The following is a 20,701-nucleotide window of genomic DNA, read 5'->3' on the forward strand; positions in this document are numbered from 1 at the left end:
GGACATTAGGTACGGCTGCACTTTTTGCTGCGATCTTCCATAGAAAATTATTCCACGCGTATATAAAACACTAACACTCTGCCTTGATATTAAATAATTTTTTTGAATAATAATTTTTAAAAATATTTCTTCACGTCAAGTACGGGTGACATGGGCCGTGAGATTGAGACACAGGCATTAGAGCCTCTTAATGCGTGTTTTGTTTGGGTTTCCACCGGCGTGGAATTACCAAAAATAAAGAGGGCATAGCCTAACATATGAAACAAGAAAAGACTGCCGTGTAATCCATTTATTTCAACACAGTAACTGTATTCTGAATATCACCTTTTTAAACGGTAACTGTAATGGAATACAGTTACTCATATTTTGTATTTTAAATACGTAAAGGCGGTACATGTATTCCATTACTACATGTATTCCATTACTACCAACACTGTTAATACTGTAAGGTAAAGATGCTATAGAGAAAACCCCAACAGACAATCCCCTATGAGCAAACACTTTGAGCAGTGGAAGGAAAAACTCCATTTGAACAGCCAAAAGAAGAGAGCACCAGAGACAGGACAGAACATACACTATTGGAGAAAGAAGACAAAATGTAATGACATGCAGCAGTAGTATATAAACACCCGGGGAATGAAAAAAGGTGAGCAAGAGAATGCTCAGTGTGTCACAGGGAATCACGTAGCAGCATAATTAACGGATGCTTCGGGGTCACCTGATCCGGGCCTGACTATAACCTTATCAAAATGGGAAGTTTTGAGTCTAACCTTAAAAGTAGAGAGCATGTCTGTGGCTGTTGGTGAGGAAAAATTGTTGCAGATAACCAGTTTTCACTGACTGCTATTAAAAAAAACAGTGAGGAGATGGAAAATTATTTAAATCACTGCAGTGCATTGTGGGAAGGTGCCAGAAAATGATGCACCACAGCTAAGGCTTCCAGAGGCGTGCAAGAGCTCTTAATCGTTAGTTATCCGTATGACATTGACTAAACAACGACTTCACATTTCAGGTTTAAAGAACACACGAGACCTCTCCTCTGTTTCACATCTGAGTCGTTTTTAAGTCGTGTTAGTTTGGCAACAAGAAAAAGTTTAATATCAGACATTTTTATTTTTATCCAGGAATGTCACGATTTGCATAGAATGTTTTCTATAATGGAAACAAATAAAGGTGCTACATCATCCTGTCTTTAACGTTCGACGGATCGATTGAAGGGTTCAGCACTCCACGCGTGATCAGGAAATCTGTACTGAAAAGTAAAGATTTAAAAGTAAAACTCCCCTAATGAAGTAGCAGACTGTTGGTGGGCCAGTCTTTACAAGCTCATGCTGTGGAGCCAAATGTTGTTCAAACCCACAGAATTTTATTTTAAATTCAAGTAGAGATGCTTTCCAAAAAATATGATACATTTGGGGGAAATGTATACAGCAAATCCCTTATTAGAATGGTATATTATATGCCAATAACCATGGATTAGCAATATGATATGTGTGATGTAAATGTAGGTTAAAATAACAGTAGAAAATACTGATGATTAAAAAAGCTAAAATCAAATTTCACCTCCATTTGAAGGTAAATAAAATGTGATTAAAGGGAACAGAGTATTCATTTACTCATTGATTTTCCAATAATTGATACAAGTATCCACTAATATAATTAAGTGAATACTATTTAATACACAAGGGACTCATAGTGCTTGTTTAATATTCAGAAAAGATTAGTCTTGGCAGCTACTGAACAAATAAACATGACTTTAAGGATTAAAGCAGAGGTGTGAAATAAAGCGCAGTTTGATGTGGGTAAAACCATGAAGAAAAACCTCCCTTTAAATGCATTTACCTTTAAACCCAATTGCCTACTTTTTCCTTTAAAGAACTTGAGAAGAAAAAAAAGATCATCGACAGCCTGACTTTCAACTGCTGTGTAGTTTAGGCTAACACTGACGTCACCACACCAGGAATAGCAGTAAAAAAGGTTAATAACGTGTCCTTATCTAGTTTCAGACTAGATCAGGACACATTTTTGAAAAACTGTCCAGTGAGCTGTATTTGACCCTTTTCAGTCCATTTCCAAAGACATGCTCGTTAGTTTAACTGGTGATTCTAAATTGGTGTGAGTGTGAGTGGGTGCCTGTCTGTCTGTGTCAGCCCTCAGATGGCGACCGGCCTAGTGTGCACCACACCTCTCACCTAAGATGGTAGAGAAACAATTAAGGAAATACATGGATGATGGATCTCTGTAGCTGTAGTTACAGACACTTTGATTGCCAGATTTTATTCTTCTTTTTCTGTTTTTGTTGACTACTGTTTGGTGAAGTTTCACTATTTAGGTGAGGTCTGAAAAAGGCCTGAATGCTTCTGTTTGGCGCAACACTAGATGGGTACACAAAACTCTGTGTGAGATTAGAACTCGGATATGCATGTCTGCTGCACCGTTATCGATGCATCTGTGTTTTACACTGTGCTATTCATCTTTGTCTCTTAATCTAGGTTGATGTTTGCTCTCTTTCACTTCTATTATGTTTACGAATGTAATTTCATTCTAGACAAAACACAATATGTTCACGCAAAAAGTCCAACAGTTTCCGTGTCTCCTCCTCTCTCAGCACCTCATCCCCCATCAACATGGTAGCATCAGGTGCTGGCGGCTCGTCCTCACCGCTCCCCATGGTAGCCTCTCCAGGGGGAAATCACTCCTCGTCACCCATACACCAGCTTAGCTCTGCGGTGGGGAGCTATGCCACCCTGTCGCCCACCAAGCGCATGCTGCATCACATCGGAGCAGATACCTACAAGATTTCCCACGAGCTGTACGCTAACGCAACCCTGCAAAGGCCTGGTAGCCTGGCAGGTAGAGGTCAAGACACCTTTATGATTACTTTTCTATGTGTGTTTCTGTCAAATGCCATTGAGTCTTGTCAAGTCATTCATTTTCTACTTTTTTCCTGAACATGTAGAAACATTTTCTACATTTGTGGCCTTTTCCCCCTGTAGCTTTGTAAACAAATGTTAACAAATGACTAAAGTTTGTCAAGATTTTATTTCAAATGTATTAGATGTTCTTTGTAATAAATAAGATAAGACCCTCAAATTCAAAATAAAGTTTGCTTTATTTGTTTTTTTAAACATTTCCCCAGCATACAGTATCCCTAATTTATTGTGTATTCTTTTGCTTTCAGGGTAAATGGCTATTTTTTTATTTATGACTAGAGCAGAAGCAGTCCAGTACATGAAAGCATATCTATTAATGCATTTCATCATTTATTTTCATTTGTAGTCGAATTTGTCATTCAGTGTTATCCCACGAGAATATTTTTATAAATCTACACATGCATCCATCTGTCACTATGTCTAACTTCCACCGCCTTGCGTTCTCCAGGGTCCAGAGGTTCCTACAGTAGCCAGCACAGTCACCTGGGCTCCGAACTGCGACCCCTGCAGTCCCCTGAACACCACATCGACCCCATCTATGAAGACAGAGTCTACACCAAACCTAACATTAGAGGACAAGGTGAGATCTGGAGAAGGGAAATACGACGGTTCAGTGTTTGGAGTGTGCCTGTAGAAGATGGGGGAGATGCTTCAGAGTTTTCATGTGACGCATCTACCCCAATTTTGATGAGCAAGCCACTAGACGGGGATAAGAGATGACTGGCAGGAGTGCAAACACTGACTGGACGAAACCCTTATGTGGACAATCAGTTCAAAAGAAAACCAACATAGTGTTTCACTTACTGTGTTATAAAATAGGTCCAACTAAAGAGGGCCTCACCTCTCAAAAGGTGACACTACCAGAATACATTGCATTGGTTAGATAGATAGTGAATGGGAAGTGTGTGTTACAAACATGTACAGTAGCAGTCAGGTAAAGAATATGGAAGAGATGAATTGTGGGAAATGTAGGATCTAGCATTTAGTGCAAGATTGACCCAGAATAGAAGAATAACACTCTGCTTGTGATGCTTTGATTTCAGCTGTGCGTCTCTTCCAAGTGTTCTAACTTGGAGTAATTGTAGTGCTGAATAACTGCAGCACCCACTGTGAGCTGAGACTTCGTTTCTTTTAGCCTGTAGTAACAACCGGCAATTAGTAAATGACTTATTTGAACCTGCAGTAACACTTGGGCTTGATTATACCGTGGCTGCGAAGACGGCCACCAAAACGTCTTCAAACAAGTCCATGACCATAAATAACTGCAGTGTGTAAATCACCCAGGGAATCATCTAGATTTAAAAATCAGTGAGTAACTATGAGAGAAAATATCTTTTATAAAGGAACAGGTCTGTAAAATCCTCACAAAGAGAGCAGGAAAAAGGCACAGCATGGTGCCTCTCAGAAGGCAGGTGTTTTGTAATGGTGTGCTGTTATATTAAAGGCTGATGTACATAAGAGATTTCCTGGTTCCATCTGATCGTGCAGCGCTTTTTCCCCAGATCAGGTAGGCAAATCCAATTGGGGTCTCAATGGCAATTTGTCTCTCAGTCACAGTCTGTTAACTAATTAGTTTCAAGGCTGAAAATTAATCTCAATTAATCCCATGGGCGTTAGCTTGGGTGCTTTGAAATCAAAGCAAATCAACCATGTCCTAAAATGTTGTTGATACTGTGCTGCCAGTTCGGTCGTCTCAACTGTGAACGTTTCCATAAAGAGATGTGCACAGCAAAAAGAGGAAAAATTACTGTCAGTTTCCTTCCAAAATATAGTTTCACTCTGCTAATTAAAAGATCCGAGGTCACTTCTGTCACGCTGGCTCCCCGTACACACGCATAAACTGCTTTGATGCATCGAAATAGCTCGGTCATCATCTCCAGCTGCGCGCGTATGAATGAGAGTCCCGACAGCAGCCAAACGCCACACTGTTTTTCAGATACCTGTTTTTTTTCTTCTGTTGAAGCCTGACTATGTTTCAAGGTCAATTCAAAGAGCATCAATATGATGAGCAGACTTGGAAATTTCACATCACAGGTGAATTTCCTCAGGGCTTGACAAGGTCCCTGTAGTTATCAAGTTGCGCACACACGCACACAAAGAAATGACCCAGCACACCTCCCTCAGGGCAGGCTCAAGACTGTCATGCCCAAATGGTTCCCAAACTGCTGTTTAACGAGAAGATAATTCATGTGTGTGTGTAAAACATGGCAAATGGCCTTCGCTGGTCTGCGTTAAAGTGTTTTGATGTTTTTGCACAAAGTGTGCAACAGCCCTGAGGCTACAGACCCTCGCTATGGAGAATTTATTAGAGCTAGTCTGACAAACTGCAAATGTATTCAATAGTATGAACAGCCAAACTGTCTTTCTTGCCACTCTGCCTTCCATACAATAAATATGAAGCTACAGCAAGCATCAAATTAGCTTCAAATTAGCTCAAAGCTGTTCTTGACGCATTGGAAAACAGCTAGCTTGGATCTCCCCAAAGCTAACAAACTCCTATACCAGCACTTCTAAAGCTAAAAATTGTAAAACTAACGTATTTTTTAAACAAAAGACAAAGAAAGCTAAGAATCTAATATGTGTGCATTTATATTGTTTTCTTGCTGCTGTGCAACTAATCATTTTCAACAAGCAGATTACCCTTATGAATACAGGCTTTCTTAAACATTAGGAGCTAATTTCAGTACCGTGTCCATAGTAAATTTTGAGTGGCTAAATCTTAACAAAGAAGTGTAAAATATTGAGTTTCCAACAGGATGCAACCACCCTTTTCCTTCTAAGCCACACAGACTTTGTAGATCTCTAAAAGGGGGCCGTTTATCACCTGGTGGCCAATATTGCTGTGGTTGGTGGGTGAGTGCACTGCAGGACATGGTGACAGAATAGTGATCTAATGACTGGTGCAATCTGGCTATGCTTTAAAGTGAAGGAGGGAGGTCTGGTGCATGCATGTTTCACGTGTGTTTCTGATTTTCTTATCTGCTTCATTATTTCTGTTTGTTTTCTTTATTTTTTTAATGACTTTTGCTTTTTTTATTCTTTTCTTTCCACTTATTTTTCTGTGTCACTTTCTTCCATTGGTGCTGGTCTTGTGTGTGTATGTGTGTTTGTACATCCTTGTGTTGGTGCTCATGTTTGGTTGCGATCCCCTGCTCCTTGCCCTCCTCGTCTACATCAAATCCCAGTGGTGAACCAGTTGTACCAAGAGGTCCTCAATTATCTGCTCTGTCCCTACGCTCCTCTTTCCACTTTAGCCCCACCCTCCCCCGGTGTCGACCCAATCCCCTTACAGCGAACGGGAAGCCAGAGCGCCACCGCCACCTTCCAGAGAGGCAGCTTTGCCACAGGAGGCGGGGCGGCCGACTACGCCAATCCGTACCGCACTCTGCAGTTCTGTCCGTCGACCGAGTCGCCTTACAGCAAGTCAGGCCCCGCCCTCCCCCCTGAGGCGGCGCTGGGCCGATCCCCATCAGTGGACAGCATCCAGAAGGACCCAAGGTGAGAAAAGACGGCCATTTTCACTTCGAATCAGCTCTGGCTTATTAATGAGACCCTTCGTTCTGCTCCCTTTCCACTTTTCACTAAACTTACTGAGGGCCAGATTCACCAAGTGAAACATGAATTATTAAAGGAAATATCAATAGTATCATTAACCTGAGCAACATTGAGCTTTTTTAATGAAGAAAAGAGTTTGATTGAAAACCGCAAACGTGGTGTCAGAGCTGGAAGTGCGACATGGCGACACCCACAGTTTGCAGCACATCGGCACATAATTGACTGTCAGGATTTGACAGTGGAGTGCAGAAAAAGACTGGCTGAATCTGGGCTTTAGTATGAGGCACACATCACGCCGCATCTTTCACTGTCCTCTCTAGTTTGCCTGGTGTTGGGGCGTGTTCACACTGTTGTACCAATGCCTGTGCACACCTCTAGGTCCAATTTAAGAGTTTGCTGCTGCTGTTAGGAGTGGAGTGGCTCTCTGTCAGTGGCAATCAGTCACGTTCTGTGCAGCAGGTAGACAAAGTTAATGCGGAAAGTCTGCATGAAGTCGTCTTCTAGACCAGGAGATATCTCTGTATGAGTGTGGATGTCTGAGAGAGAGAGAGTGACACATTAAAAAAAAGAGTTAGAGAGACATAAAGAGACAGTGTAATAGCTGTTTTTATCACTCTTTTGTCCTAGTTAAAATGAAGTTTGAAATACTATTCTTGGATTTCTCTTTTATTTTTTAGCCTCTTCTTTGTAATGGCTGCACAGACTAGCTGTCAGAAATAGAAGTAGCCTAATTAAAGCTGAACTGTCTGTTTGGGATATGTTAGTTCAGGTACAGGCAGCGGATATGTTTATTTTTCCACAAATTTATTTCTCTAATGAGGAGCTCACTTTCTCTTGAATTGCTTATTGTGAAATTTAGAAACTCAAAACTATCTTTTGTTTCATTAGCTCTCTTTGCTGTTGTTGTCGTCATTGCTCTTACATTCACCCATTGTCCAAGTGTTTATTTCTGTGTGCACATTGCACTCACGTCATTTGTTTGGTCACTCTTTAGCTCTGGCATCATCGTTGTGTACCTTCAACACATCTGCACTGCTACATTTAAAGGGCGGACTTTTGATGCATGGCATTTTGCTTTACGCTCACGACATGCACACGACATGCCGATGTAAGCGGCATCTAAAGTCATACGAGTAGCTTGTTAAAGGGAGGGTCCGGTGTTATGCTACATCTTTCTTACTCTCAAAAAATCCCATTCAAAAAGGCTCAAACTCTTTGTTTGTACCGTCTGACTTTTCTACATTTTCTTTGACACGCTCAGCAGCTGAACACAATAAAGACTTTCAGATCTTTGAAGATAAAACAAATTGAGGCCCACTATTTTTCTTGAAGCAGCTAGGGACTGTAGCTTCTAGTAAGCAGTATTTTCTATTAATACGTGCAGAAGTATTTAGAACACTGAAGGATAGTGCCCAATACAGCCCCTAAGTCATGAAGTACAATAGGTCCGAGGTTTTTAATAGGTCTTGGAGAACACCCTATCACACAGAAAAAAAATCTCATTGTGGCCAAAAAGAAGATTATACCAGAGCATAGGTTTTCTGCTTTTTGCCTTTTGTGTGGGATTCATTGGCAGTGAGGGAAATATTGAGTAGAAGCAGACTTATTCATTTAACCTGTCCAGGTTCTGGGAGATTGGTCCATTGGTCAGCACAGCCTATAAGTGCACACACGCTACAGTCATACATGCTGGATTGTTCCTACATGTTTTGCGAACACAGAGTTTATGCATCTACTGATGTCTCAAAAATATTGTGAAAAAAAATTATTTTGTTATTTATTTCAAAAAGGTAAACTTTAAAATACTCTGTAAATGTATGTATATATACATTTAGTACCATTCAAAAGTTTGGGCACACCTTCTCAATTAATGGTTTTTCTTTATTTTTACTACTTTCTGTATTGTAGATCCATAACTGATGACATCAAACATATGAACCAAGATATATGGAATTATGTAGCAAAGAAAAAATTGATAAAAAAAACTGTCTTATATTGTAGATTCTTAAAAGTAGCCACCCTTTGCGTTGCACTGCAAACCCTTGGCCTTCTGTCATTGAGCTTCAAGATGTAGTCACCTGAAATGGTTTTCAATGCCTTGTCAGCTAAGTAAAGAGAAACGACAGTCCATCATTACATTAAGAACTGAAGGTCAGTCAGTCTGGAAAATTGCTAAAATTTTCAATGTGTGTCCAAGTTCAGTTGCAAAAACCATCAAGCACTATGACGAAACTGGCTCACATGAGGACCATGCACAAGAAAGACCGGCCAAGAGTTGCTTCTCCTTCTGAGGATAAATTCATCCAAGTCATCAGCTTCAAAAATCACAAGTTGGCATCACCTAGGATTAGAACCGAGATAAATGCAGCACAGAGTTCCAGTAGCAGACACATCTCTACATCAACTGTTCAGAGGAGACTGCGCGAATCAGGCCTTTATGGTCAAATAGTTGCTAAGAAAACACTACTAAGGAAAAGCAGCAAGCAGAAGAGATTTCTTTGGGCCAAGGAATGGACAGTTAGACCAGTGGAAATCTGTGCTTTGGTCTGAACTTTGGTTCCGCCCGCTGTGTCTTTGTGCGATGCAGAAAAGGTGAACGAACAGTTTCTACATGCATGGTTCCCACTGTGAAGCATGCAGTAGGAGTTGTGATAGTGTGGGGATGTTTTGCTGGTGACACTTTTGGGGATTTATTCAAAATTGAGGGCACACTGAGCCAGCATGGCTAACACAGCATCCTGCAGGAACATGCCATCCCATCCTGTTTGTGTTTAGTTGGACCATTGTTTCTTCAACAGGTTGTGTAAGGGCTGTTTGACCAATAAGGAAAGTGATGGAGTGCTGCATCAAGAGAAGGCCAAGAGTGTGCAAAGCAGTAATCAAAGCAAAGGGTGGCTAATTTGAAGAATCTAAAATATAAAACATGTTTTAAACTTTCACACTTTTTTGTTTACTACATAAATCCATATATGTTCATTCATAGTTTTGATGCTTTCAGTGAGGATGTTGTAAATAGTTATGAAAATGTAAAAAAACAACAACAAAACAAACATTAAATGAGAAGGTGTGTCCAAACTTTGACTGGTAAACCCTTTGTCTTTAAAGTTCCAGCACTGAAGGTTATAGCTCATGAAAACCAGAAATTCAGTACCTCAAATTCTAAGACTACTTTGAGCTGAGTACATAATTCAAACAGTATAAATACTGTGTATGTCTCGTTCTACTTCAGTAAAGACAATTACGATCACCGGGGAAACTGCTGACTTAACAGTTGTTCTAATGATCGACAACCTCGACTTGGAGGGTACACTGCAGAAGGTCATTGCTGAAAAGGCTGGCTGTTCAGAGTGCTGTATTGAAGTGTATTAATGGAAAGCTGACTGGGAGTGGAAAGTGTGTTAGGACTAGCTGCACAATGCACAATCAGCAGAGATGCCTGTAGCTATAAGAGGATTGTCAAGAAAAGAGCTTCAAAGATTCAAGAAATTTGAAGAACTTCACAAGGAGTCAATTCAACAGGTTTCAGTGCATCAAGAGGCAACATGGAAAGACATCTGCAAGCTACCAGAGCTATGCAGAAAAAGAACTGGATTCTAGATCTGTTGAGGTCCTGGAGTCTGGAGAAAGAGTGGTGTTTGAAGTCCAGTGTGAAGTTTCGGCAGTCTGTGATCATCTGGGATACCATGTCATCTGCCGGTGCTACGGTCGGGTTGGTCCACTGTGTTTTATCAAGTCCAAAGTCAACATAGCCATCTACCAGGAGATTTCGGAGCACTTTGTTCTTTCATCTGTTGACAAGCTTTATGGAGATGCTACAGATGAGCAGAAGGCCACTGCCAAAGCAACCTGAGCTTCAACAGTCCCTCAGCAGTGCCACAAGCTTACATCCATGCTACGCCACACTGATAAAGTAATTCATGGGAAAGGAGCCAAAACCAAATATTGACTAAAGAAATAAAGATGCTTTTAAGAAGTTTGACATTTCTGTATTGTAAATCGTTTTTTGGATTAATCGTTGGAAATATTCTAACTGTATTTCTGATTTTCATGAGCAGTAGCCTTCAAAAGTAAAATATGTAGCACTTCCATAAGCTGACATAGTTACCCAAAATACAAAGCATATGTTTAACGTCTCATTTAAATCTAACTAAATAAACCCAGCTTACACGGAACAGGCTCCGGAATGCTTGTCATTTTCTCACTCGTTAGCTACTGTGTAACCAGTCCTGCTTAGCTTTAATGAATCTGCCATCATTCAACAGCTAAGTTGACCTAAAAATTATTTAAACCCTTAAGCTATACGGTATTTATGCAACCACCAATAGCTAAATTTCTGAAAGCAACAAGGGCTTACCTTGTTTCTTTTGTCCGGAGACCCTCTCTTTATCTGACATACTCGCCATTTCCCAACCATCTGCTCCAAGTGCATGTTCTCCACCCTGCCCACATCCTCTATTGCCTGATAACAAAATGTTAAGAGAGAAAGATGAGTCTACTGGCTACAATTTTGATTTCTATTGATTACTATTAATTATCGCTATTATAACAGGTATTGAATAATTTGTTACCAGACAGTCGACATATACCTCTCTCTTGTTTCTCTCTGCCTGTCCCCCCTCGATAGGTACGACCCCGAATTCCTTGTGTGGAATCAAAATCAAGCCGAGCAAAGAATGACAAAGTAATCCAACTATTTATTTATACTATTGTACATTCTGTCTATCTTACCTTTGTCTCATTCACTGAATCTTTCCATCCTCTCTATATGGCACCACTATCAGAAACAGATGTTAATGTTAGCATGACAACATTTCATATATGCATTGTCACCCATTTAGCACTGCATTAAGCAGGAATCACTTTTATTCTTAGTGTTACTTGGGTTCTAAATTGGAGAGCAGATCAGGATTTAATCACGTCATCACATAACATGAGCAAAGAAAGACAAGAAAATGATATCGCTAACCAAATATCGATTGCTTTGCGTGCAATTTGTAGGTATTTGGCTATCAGAGCCTCTTTTACATTGTCAACATTCCTCATTCTCTCCATTGGCTTTTCATGTCTCCATCCATACCTTCATGAGTTTATCTATCTGTTAGTTTATTTGGCCGTTCATTTGTCTCCATTGTCTGTCTGAATCATCTCTGAAGTGACTTTGTGTCAAGTGTATTCACGTGGCTTGCCCGGTTTTCATTTTCGCACCTGTTTTTGTATTTTGTTTTAATGGTGCTGATCTTTTCATCTCTGGAATGCAAACAGATCTGTTTTCATGAATACATGAGTTTTCCTTTATTCCTGAAAATTACTGAAGCACCACCATTAATCTTGAACTCAGTGAAGCCAAAAGCCAAAAATATTCAATTTCCAACAAGTGCTTATAAATATCCCTGCTAGCCTGTGTGGTTTTATGAGTTGTCCAAGCACTTTTGTTTTTTCACATGTCTCCTTTTAAAGAGGGCTGTCGATCCATTTAATAATGTGCCACTATGTTTCACTTAAGAACATATTTCATAAACTAATGTACTAACCAGATATGTAAAATCAACTAACAGTACTGACACAGACAACATTAGCTCACTCTTCAGAATGTGAAATGCCAGTGATTTTCTTATCAGTGCCAGTCAGGGTGTTATTGTCCAAACCAATACAAGAATTTAATGCTGCTCTTGGAAAATCCCTTATAAAGGATTCAAATTCACAAGCTAAGCTCACTGAACTAGACTAGACTTTATTTACTGTATATGTTTGAGGAGATGAATCAACAGATTAGTAGTTTTATTGTGTTATGTTGAATCATGTCAAAATGAAATGAGCCCAGTGAATTAATGAACCAATGGAATTGAGAACATGAGTCCATAGGCTTCTGTCAGTGAAAACAGAAAAGACTGGATCAGTAAACATCACTGGCTGCACATAAGCAAAAAAGTAAGGTTTCTAATTTAAATGCATACAATGTAGCAGAAATATTGTGTTTTGAACAGGATACGAAGTGAACCCGACACAAATCTCACTCTAAGCTGAACTCAAAAGTTGGAGCAGTTTATAATGTGTATACTGTGCTGTGAAAAGTTGCATATTTGTCACACTTGTATGTTTGCAGCGTAAAAAAATATACCCCCTTAAATTATGAATGAATTGGAATTAACCAAACTTTTTTGGAAAGTTGAGTTTAATTTCATTAGCCACTTCTAGGTCTAATAACTGCCAGACCTGTTAAATCAAGAAATCATTTAAATAAAAACTGTCAACGTAAAGTAGTAAAGATCTTTAAAAAAAAAACAGCATCATCCCACAATCATAAGAATCTCCAGATGTTTGGGACTCCAGTAAGACCCATTATCCACAAGGGAGAAGACTCCGTTTCCAGCAGTGGCCATCCTACCAAAAATACCTTAAAGAGCACATTCCCTCCTCCAGGAGGTTACAAAAGAACCCAGAACAACATCTATAGAACTGCAGGCCTGACTCGCCACAGTGTTCATGATTCAAGAATGAGAAAGAGATTTGGCAAATGCTCAAAATGCTCAAAAACCATCCAGTATGGCTGAAATAAAACAATTCTGCAAGGAAGAGTGGGTCAAAATTCTTCCACAGTGATGTGAAAGACTTATTGACAGTTATTGATCACTTGATTGCAGTTCATGTTGCCAAGCGTGGCACAGCTGGTAATTAGGTTTAGGGAGCAATTACTTTTTCACAGCAATGTATAACTATTAATTTTGAAAAAGGTTAAATGTTAAATCAAATGTCAATTCTTTGGTTTGAGACTTTGGAAGCAGGTTTTCAAACATTAAAACTGAAACTGAAACTGTCATAAACACGAATCCATTTACCACAGTTTGTGACAACTGTATGCCACTGCATGTTATACTTGTATAACTATGCACGTGACCAATAGAAGATCTTGAGAAATAAAAGATCTTGAATCTTTCTTTCTGTCTAGCTGGTAGGCAAACATCCAGCAGTCATAGTAGGAACATAATAATAATAATAATAGAGTATAAAAAGAAAAAAATAAACGTGCCCTTTTCTTCCTCCACACGTCAGCTACACTACAATCAGCAGATATGAGTTTATATGCTGGGAGAAGGAAAGGGCAGTTTACAACTTTTGAGGGTTGAAGGTACGGAAAATGTTTTTGTAGCACAAAAGGACAAGAGCACGATGGTAAAGTGCAAACTGGATAACTGTATTATACTGCTAACAGAATTTTTAACTCTCTGCATACACAGACAGCATGCTAACACAAAGCTAGCAAAGAGCCGAGAGTGATGTTAACGCTGACAGTATGCTGAACCCCAGCCCAGCAGCCAGAGCCTAACTAGTAACAAAGGCAGTGATGGCTCAGGCTCGTAGATTTGAAGCATCATTTCTACCTGTAGATGTTTACTCTTATCACTTTGAAGTCTTTTAGGGCTGGTTTTAATTTATTTTGTCTGCTTTGTTTTCAGAATTAAAAATTAAAACAAAGATCTTGTGTGTCCTCATTAGGATGAAGAATTGTGTTGGTGTGTGGCACTGTAGTCCAATCAGTTATCATTAAGGAACAAATATTAACTGTATTCTTAACAGTAGGGTCTTTACCTTACAATCCAAATGGCCTTGAGGCAACTGTTGTTGTAAATATAACTGAATTAAATTGAATCATTGGTAGTTAGTGATGTAGTGTTACAGCTGCCAAAGAAAGCCTCTGCTCTTATAAAAACACATCAGGCAGGCTTATTTGCACCTGAACACACAACTTCTGGAGCAGAACATGTCCTTTGGGCAGACAAGACCAAATTGGTCAAATTTGTTCATATGGTGCTTGGTGTTGCATGTTTGGCCACCACCAAGCACCATATCAACACAAACTCCTCAAACACAAACAGCACAGTGGTGGAGGGGTAAGAATTTGGCTTGTTTTGCAGCCACAGGACGTGATGACCTTGCAGTGGTCCATTAGACCAACAGGACAATGATCCAAAATACAGCAGCTAATCAAGGTGTTGCAATGGTCCAGTCAAAATCCATATCACAACCTGATTGAAATATTGTCCATAAACGAATACCCACAATCCTCTTCTACAGTGTTAAGGTTAGAGAGACAAATAAAATCAGATAGAAAACACTGATTTCAAATTATTGGCGCTAAAGATGGTCCTACAAATGACTGACTCATGTGGTGTAATTAGTTTTCGCATACTGGATAGACTCCAGTCAAAAGTTTCCTTTTCGCCTGACCATATAAAGTCATCATTAAGATTTTTCATCATAATTTTCAGAGTTAATACTTTCCTTCTCGTCTTCTACAAAATCAGCTTCAGTAATGAAAACTATTTGATTTTTGAAGGCATGAAAATAGAATTTACATGAAAATGAAAAAGAGATCAAATAATTTGTTGCACTGATACTATCTGTAGTGACATAAATGAGGAAACGCTCATTAAACTATCTTTATACTCTAAAAGATTCAAACAAATTTCATTTACCTGATTTTTCAAGCCGTTCGCCAGCGTAATCTGGCAAATCAAGACATGTTACTGTAGAGACAGCATCTTATGTACTCCAACGCACTTCCTCCCTTAGGCTTCTGGTAATTTATGGAAACATTCATGCTAACACGAAGACAGATTTGTAAGAGACAGGATCTGACCCAATCCTAAAAGTGCCTGATTTTATTTCATGCTCTCCTGCACACTGAGAATCTCTGATCCATACTCAGTTACATGGATAAGATGGACTCTGTGTGTTTGTATGTGTGCTTCTCAGCTTTGCCTGACATCTCCTGACCTTTCGTTCATCTCGTCCAGCTTCAATAAGCCAGTCAGTCAGCCATGCTATCACACCCTCACGCACACCAACAGTATCTTTGTAACCCAAACTTACACACACACACACACACACACACACACGCACGCACACACACACACAAACACACACACACACACACACACACACACACACACACACACACACACACACACACACACACACACACACACACACTTTTTCTCAAATTTTCTCCCTGCCTCAGTTTCTGTTCTCCTTCCCATCAAGTCAACTTCTAACTTTTTTCCTATACTGAAACTACAAAGATGTCACCCAGACATAAACAAGCACACATAGATTTAACTTGCAACTGCTTTAATGTGTAAGTGGGTTTGTGCCACAAAAAAACTCATTCATCAAATACAAATAGATTTCTTCTCAACCATAAATGATATATAAAGGATAGACATAGCCTTGATGTTATTGTTTTGGCCTTCGGCATGTTTTTCTTGTTTGAAGCTAGATGTTTCCATATCTGGATTTAGAGTGGACCGATAACTTTTTAGACCAGATTGTCAAGATGAATCCAAACTCTATGGATGCATCATATAAACACAAATGTCTCCTCTAACTATTGCAGTGTTTTGGTTACCATGGTATTGTCCTGAGTGGTAGTCTACCACAAAGTGAGATAAAGGGGTTAGTGAGGTATGTTGGCCTTAAAATCAGAATTATCGATGTCACAAAGGTGCTTTTTCTGTTGCAAGAGTAGATCCCCATAACTTATGCTCAACACATAACTTGGTCTGGAATGAGATGAGAAAACTAATCAGTTACATTTGTAGCACATGTATGATCAAGAATACCTATTCAGTCAGTAAAATTAGTTGCACTTTTATCTGGTGACAAACTAAAACAATTTCCACACCTCATTTTTTTAGGCTACGGGACAGAGTCAGAGCTGAACACACTGAGCAATCTTTAATGTTTTGTGCATGCAGTTTAAAGTGTGAGAGCTCTAATGTGGAGCTGTCATGTTAGAAATAAACAGGAGCACTGAGAGCACACTGAGTCAAATCACTAGATTTGAATTCTTGCAGCACCACTGTCTTCTCTCACTTTCATTTTACTCCAGAGTACACATCTCTCTTGTAGCAGCTCTTGTGTCTGTTGTCTTTTTCCACTCATCGATCCAGTTTCTGCCACTTATCTAGGTCACAGGAGCCTGTAGTAGTCTGTACAGACTGGTGCAGTGTCTACATCACTGCTGAAGCTGCACCAGTCCATCTGTAAGTCTCCTGCTCCACTCTTCCCTCACTCATGAACAAACCCCCAAGATACTTGGTGCAGTAACTTGTTCCCAACCCAGAGTAGGCACTTGTTGACTGAGGACCATGACCAAAGTCCACAGACCACATGTAAACTGGTTGGTCAAACTCCCACACACGCTCAAATATCCTCAAAAGGATGAGGAGCCGATCCAGTATTCCACAGCGAGGATGAAAAAATGCATTGTTTCTGTAGAATTCAATGTCCAACTAACTGGATGGACCTTCCTGTGGAGGCTGAGAAGTGTGATCCACCTAAACACACTGGAACACTCTCTCCATTCCATCTTCTTAATGGGGGAAACACCACCCTGTCCAAAGCCACAGTCACTCATTTCCACACATTGTTGCAGGAGTTTAAACCGTTAAAACCAATGTTAGCACAAATGGTCCTGCCACTTTTAGGTCAAACTTTTAAAAGTTTAAAAGAACCCAAATGTAATAAAATGTCTGTTTTCTGTAGAGCTCCATAACACTCACTCACTCTGTCTTCTCTCAACCAACCAGCAGGACTGCTGTGTGATTATTGTAATGACCCTAATATCACTGAAAAACGCAGAGTCGCTGCTTTCAGGAAATGTTGGAATTTTTTCAATTAAGCAAATGGTTCAGGAGGCTCCGGAGTGACAGATGTTGAAAAAAAAAAAACTCTGCAAAACACCTGTCTAAAGGTTAGGCTTTAGAGGGTTAACTACATTAGTGACCTTATCCCCAGTGATGGCGTGAGCCCCCTTATAAACATCCTTACGTTTGAACACGGTGTTTGTTATGGGCAAACAGTGGTTAGCACAGAAATCCAACAACAAAACAGAATTTGGGCTCAGGTGAGGTGGGTCATTTCTCACAATCAGACTCCTCCAGGTCAGGCTATCATTGTGCATATTAAAGTCCCCCAGTAGGACAATGGGATAACCAAATGGCTCAATTTCAGGCACCCAACTCAGGAAAGCAAAGCTGCCAGGAAATCTGAGCACTCTGAACTGTCATTTGGCAAGTAAGCACAGTCAACAGTCAAGACCCTCAGGATCTGTTTCCTTATCCAAAGGCAAACCTGGGGGATACAAGTATATCCATTCCTGCTCACAGCCTCTCACCAAAGTCTTAGACCAAATGCAATTCACAGTACCATTATAGAGGAAAAACCATACCTCGTCCTAGGGGTCACTGGGGCCAGAACCCTGGAGATGGCCCTTGGGGTAAAAGCACGTCGGTGAGGATCAACAACTTTTGGGGTCATAGGATTTTGCCTTTGCCTTTTTAAATTGGTTCCACAGTCAGATCCACGCCTGTCTTCAAAACACCAAGGTTTGTTTTTTTGTGAAGGAGTCGCTGTCATGACGCCATTAAATCAGCGGTCTCCAACCTTTTTTGCGCCACGGACCGGTTTATGCCCGACGATATTTTCACAGATCGGCCTTTAAGGTGTCGTGGATAAATACAACAAAATAAAACTAGTACTGGTACCGAAAAAATGAAGATTTATTCATAACACACGTGAAAAGACCCAGGAAAACCGAGTTAACGATAACAAAATAACGCTGAAAGCCGATAAAAACCCTGAAAACCACACATTTCACACCTGAGCCTCAACTCTTGCGGCCCGGTACCAAACGACTCACGGACCGATACCGGTCCGAGGCCCGGCGGTTGGGGACCGCTGCATTAAATGACCAATCGGTGTCATGTAGTAGACAATGACACCATTTATTATATACAGTTTATGGTTTTAACAGAACAAATGATAACTTTTATAGAGCATTTAATGCTAGGCTCTTTTTACCACACCGCAGTAGTGTGAGACATAATTCCATCTTCATTGTTTGCTCTTTCATAAAGAACAGATGACATTAAATGTTTTAAAGAGACAAACATCATCCCGGTTTGCTGTGTTTAAACATTCTTGATCAGTTACTATACAAAGAGCTACACCCATCAGCTGAATTTGATGTGGGCAGCTCCGCATGTGTTTCTGGTTTTTTTTCTCTGGTGCTAACGAGTACAACACTGGAGCTTGCGCTGCTGAATTCCCTTTTTCTATAAATACACTGTAATGTTTTGCTGTTAATCAGCCGCCTGAAGTTGTGCGATGCCCTGCTGAAAAGTTAATGCAGTGAATCAGCGCCGTTGTCAGTGTGTTTCAAATTCTCCTTCTTCTTTTCCTCCTTTCTTCCTTTTCTATCAGTTTACTCTGCAGGTTTCTACCTGTCGCTCCGTGTCTGCCTGTATTTCTGTTTGTCTTTCGGGGGTTGAGTCATCAGACGAATCTCCATTTCCCCCACTGACAATCCTCAGTAGGAGTGCACACACAAACATACCGACACAAATCACATAGTTCACTCTCTGCTTTCAAATCACTCTATTCCTCAAAAATCCTGACTCACAGGAAATCCTTTCAGCCCGATATGGCAGGGAGCATCATCTGCCTGCAGCCCTCACATCACAGCGCCTCGCCCCGCTTTCTGAATACATAATTCATAGATAGCTTATTTATTTACCGAGTTTAATTGTTGGGTTGCCTGCAGCCTGACATCTCGTATTGTGGTGTAAATGTTTTGGCTGTGGGTGACATGATCACGCACAGAGCCACACACACTCGCACACATACCTACGCAAGTGCTGATGCAAGATAGCCCACCTGGATGGTTAGGAACAAAGAGGGGATTGATGGTTCGACGGTACTTTGTCCCAGTCCAAATGAAATGTTAGGCTCTCGGGAGTCAGGCACATGCGCACAGATGCAGGCGCAGGTCCATTTACACAGATGTATCTACATATGTGCATAAGATGAATTTTCACAATATATACTGTGTATACTACTAGTTTTTAGACAAATCTTTGGATTTGTGGAATCTGCTGGGTCAAATCTGTCCTTGTAGGAAGAGCTCCAGACAATCAGGAGTCTTTCTTTTGCTTCTTCATTATTCAATAAAATCGGTAAAAGCTAAGGCAGAATTCCACATATTTATAAGAGCCTACTTTTAAACTCACGTCACTCAGTTCACTTTTCAGTTCTGGCAGAATTTCGTGTCTTCCACAAAAGCATTCGTCTCCAAATATGTTCTATATTCTTTTCTTAACTCTAACATTAAAACAGTGCAAACATTCCCTGCATGAACACTTTTGCCTGAAGTTCACAGATGGCTCAGTAGTATTTGCTCACCCCGCTGTGATGTTGTCACACAGTGTTTGGGACTGGGAGCACCATATTCTCTTGTGTTCTCTTTTCGGAAGAAACACACACAGAATGAAAGCGAGAGGGAGTAAAAACTTGTACAGCTCTGGGCTAAAGTTAGTGAATGAATGAACCATAATAGTACAGCTTTCTGGGGCAGAAAACCCTCCCACAGGAGACGGGCCTGACTCGAGTTTTTCTGCAACTGTAGGTAGAGTATTTTAGTGTCGGCTTCTTTCGGCGCACTTTTAATGACATCTTATATCATCTTTATGTTGTATGGGACACCCATGCCCCATACAGTACATAGACTATTTATAAAAGGGACATCATCCAGTGGTTTATAAATGCCCATTTTTGAGCCTTGCATAGATGCATTCCTACTAATTAGTGCTAAGCAATCGGAAAAAACAAACAAACTTGAATTTCGTTCATAAAACTGCTGCTCAGAATTCTTGGATTCTGTTGATACAGTGAATCACACAGTAAACCCTTTTATCTGTCAGACATAGTGTTCAGTTTAGAGAGTTTAATCATAACTTAAAACTTTAATACAGTTTAAAAAGATGTTGTATAAAACCCCATGCTACTGTATAGACTGTAAATAAATGATGGAAAGCGGCAGTGTGACATCACTTTGCATTCCACATTTTGAAGCTTTAGCCTTAGGATTTTGGCCAAAAACATGTTTCTTTATTATTATTGTTGTTGTTGTTGTTGTTGTTGTTGTTGTTGTTGTTGTTGTTGTTATTATTATTATTATTATTATTATTATTATTATTATTATTATTATCCGATTGTTAAGTGATGACGTGACGAATCCTACTTCCGGGCCTAAAGTAGTCTGCGTTTAATATGGCTTTTGTGTTGTTAACATGTTTAATGTTATGTATTTTCTTCTATTTAATCTCAAAAAGCTCCTAAAACAGTCAGTGATCACTGTTGACCTCCCTCGGCTT

At 40.0% G+C, this 20,701-nt stretch overlaps 1 protein-coding gene across 8 annotated transcripts in view; it reads left to right on the plus strand.

Annotated features, from left to right (window-relative positions):
• ctnnd2b (catenin (cadherin-associated protein), delta 2b) overlaps window positions 1-20,701 on the plus strand; it is a 236,594-nt gene that overhangs the window by 147,026 nt on the left and 68,867 nt on the right. For 3 of the 8 annotated variants that reach the window (XM_085440168.1, XM_085440170.1, XM_085440174.1), the window contains 4 exons: window positions 2,609-2,859; window positions 3,382-3,513; window positions 6,188-6,431; window positions 11,113-11,169. In XM_085440168.1, the coding sequence (XP_085296294.1) occupies window positions 2,609-2,859; window positions 3,382-3,513; window positions 6,188-6,431; window positions 11,113-11,169 (684 nt within the window). The remainder of the gene's footprint in view (window positions 1-2,608; window positions 2,860-3,381; window positions 3,514-6,187; window positions 6,432-11,112; window positions 11,170-20,701) is intronic. The other 5 variants (XM_085440169.1, XM_085440171.1, XM_085440172.1 and 2 more) reach the window with 3 other exon arrangements.

The sequence above is a fragment of the Copadichromis virginalis genome, linkage group LG18 (assembly GCF_057382275.1).
Source record: "Copadichromis virginalis isolate Kocher_CV1m ecotype Utaka linkage group LG18, C_Virginalis_male_GT1.1, whole genome shotgun sequence".
Lineage (NCBI taxonomy): Eukaryota > Metazoa > Chordata > Actinopteri > Cichliformes > Cichlidae > Copadichromis > Copadichromis virginalis.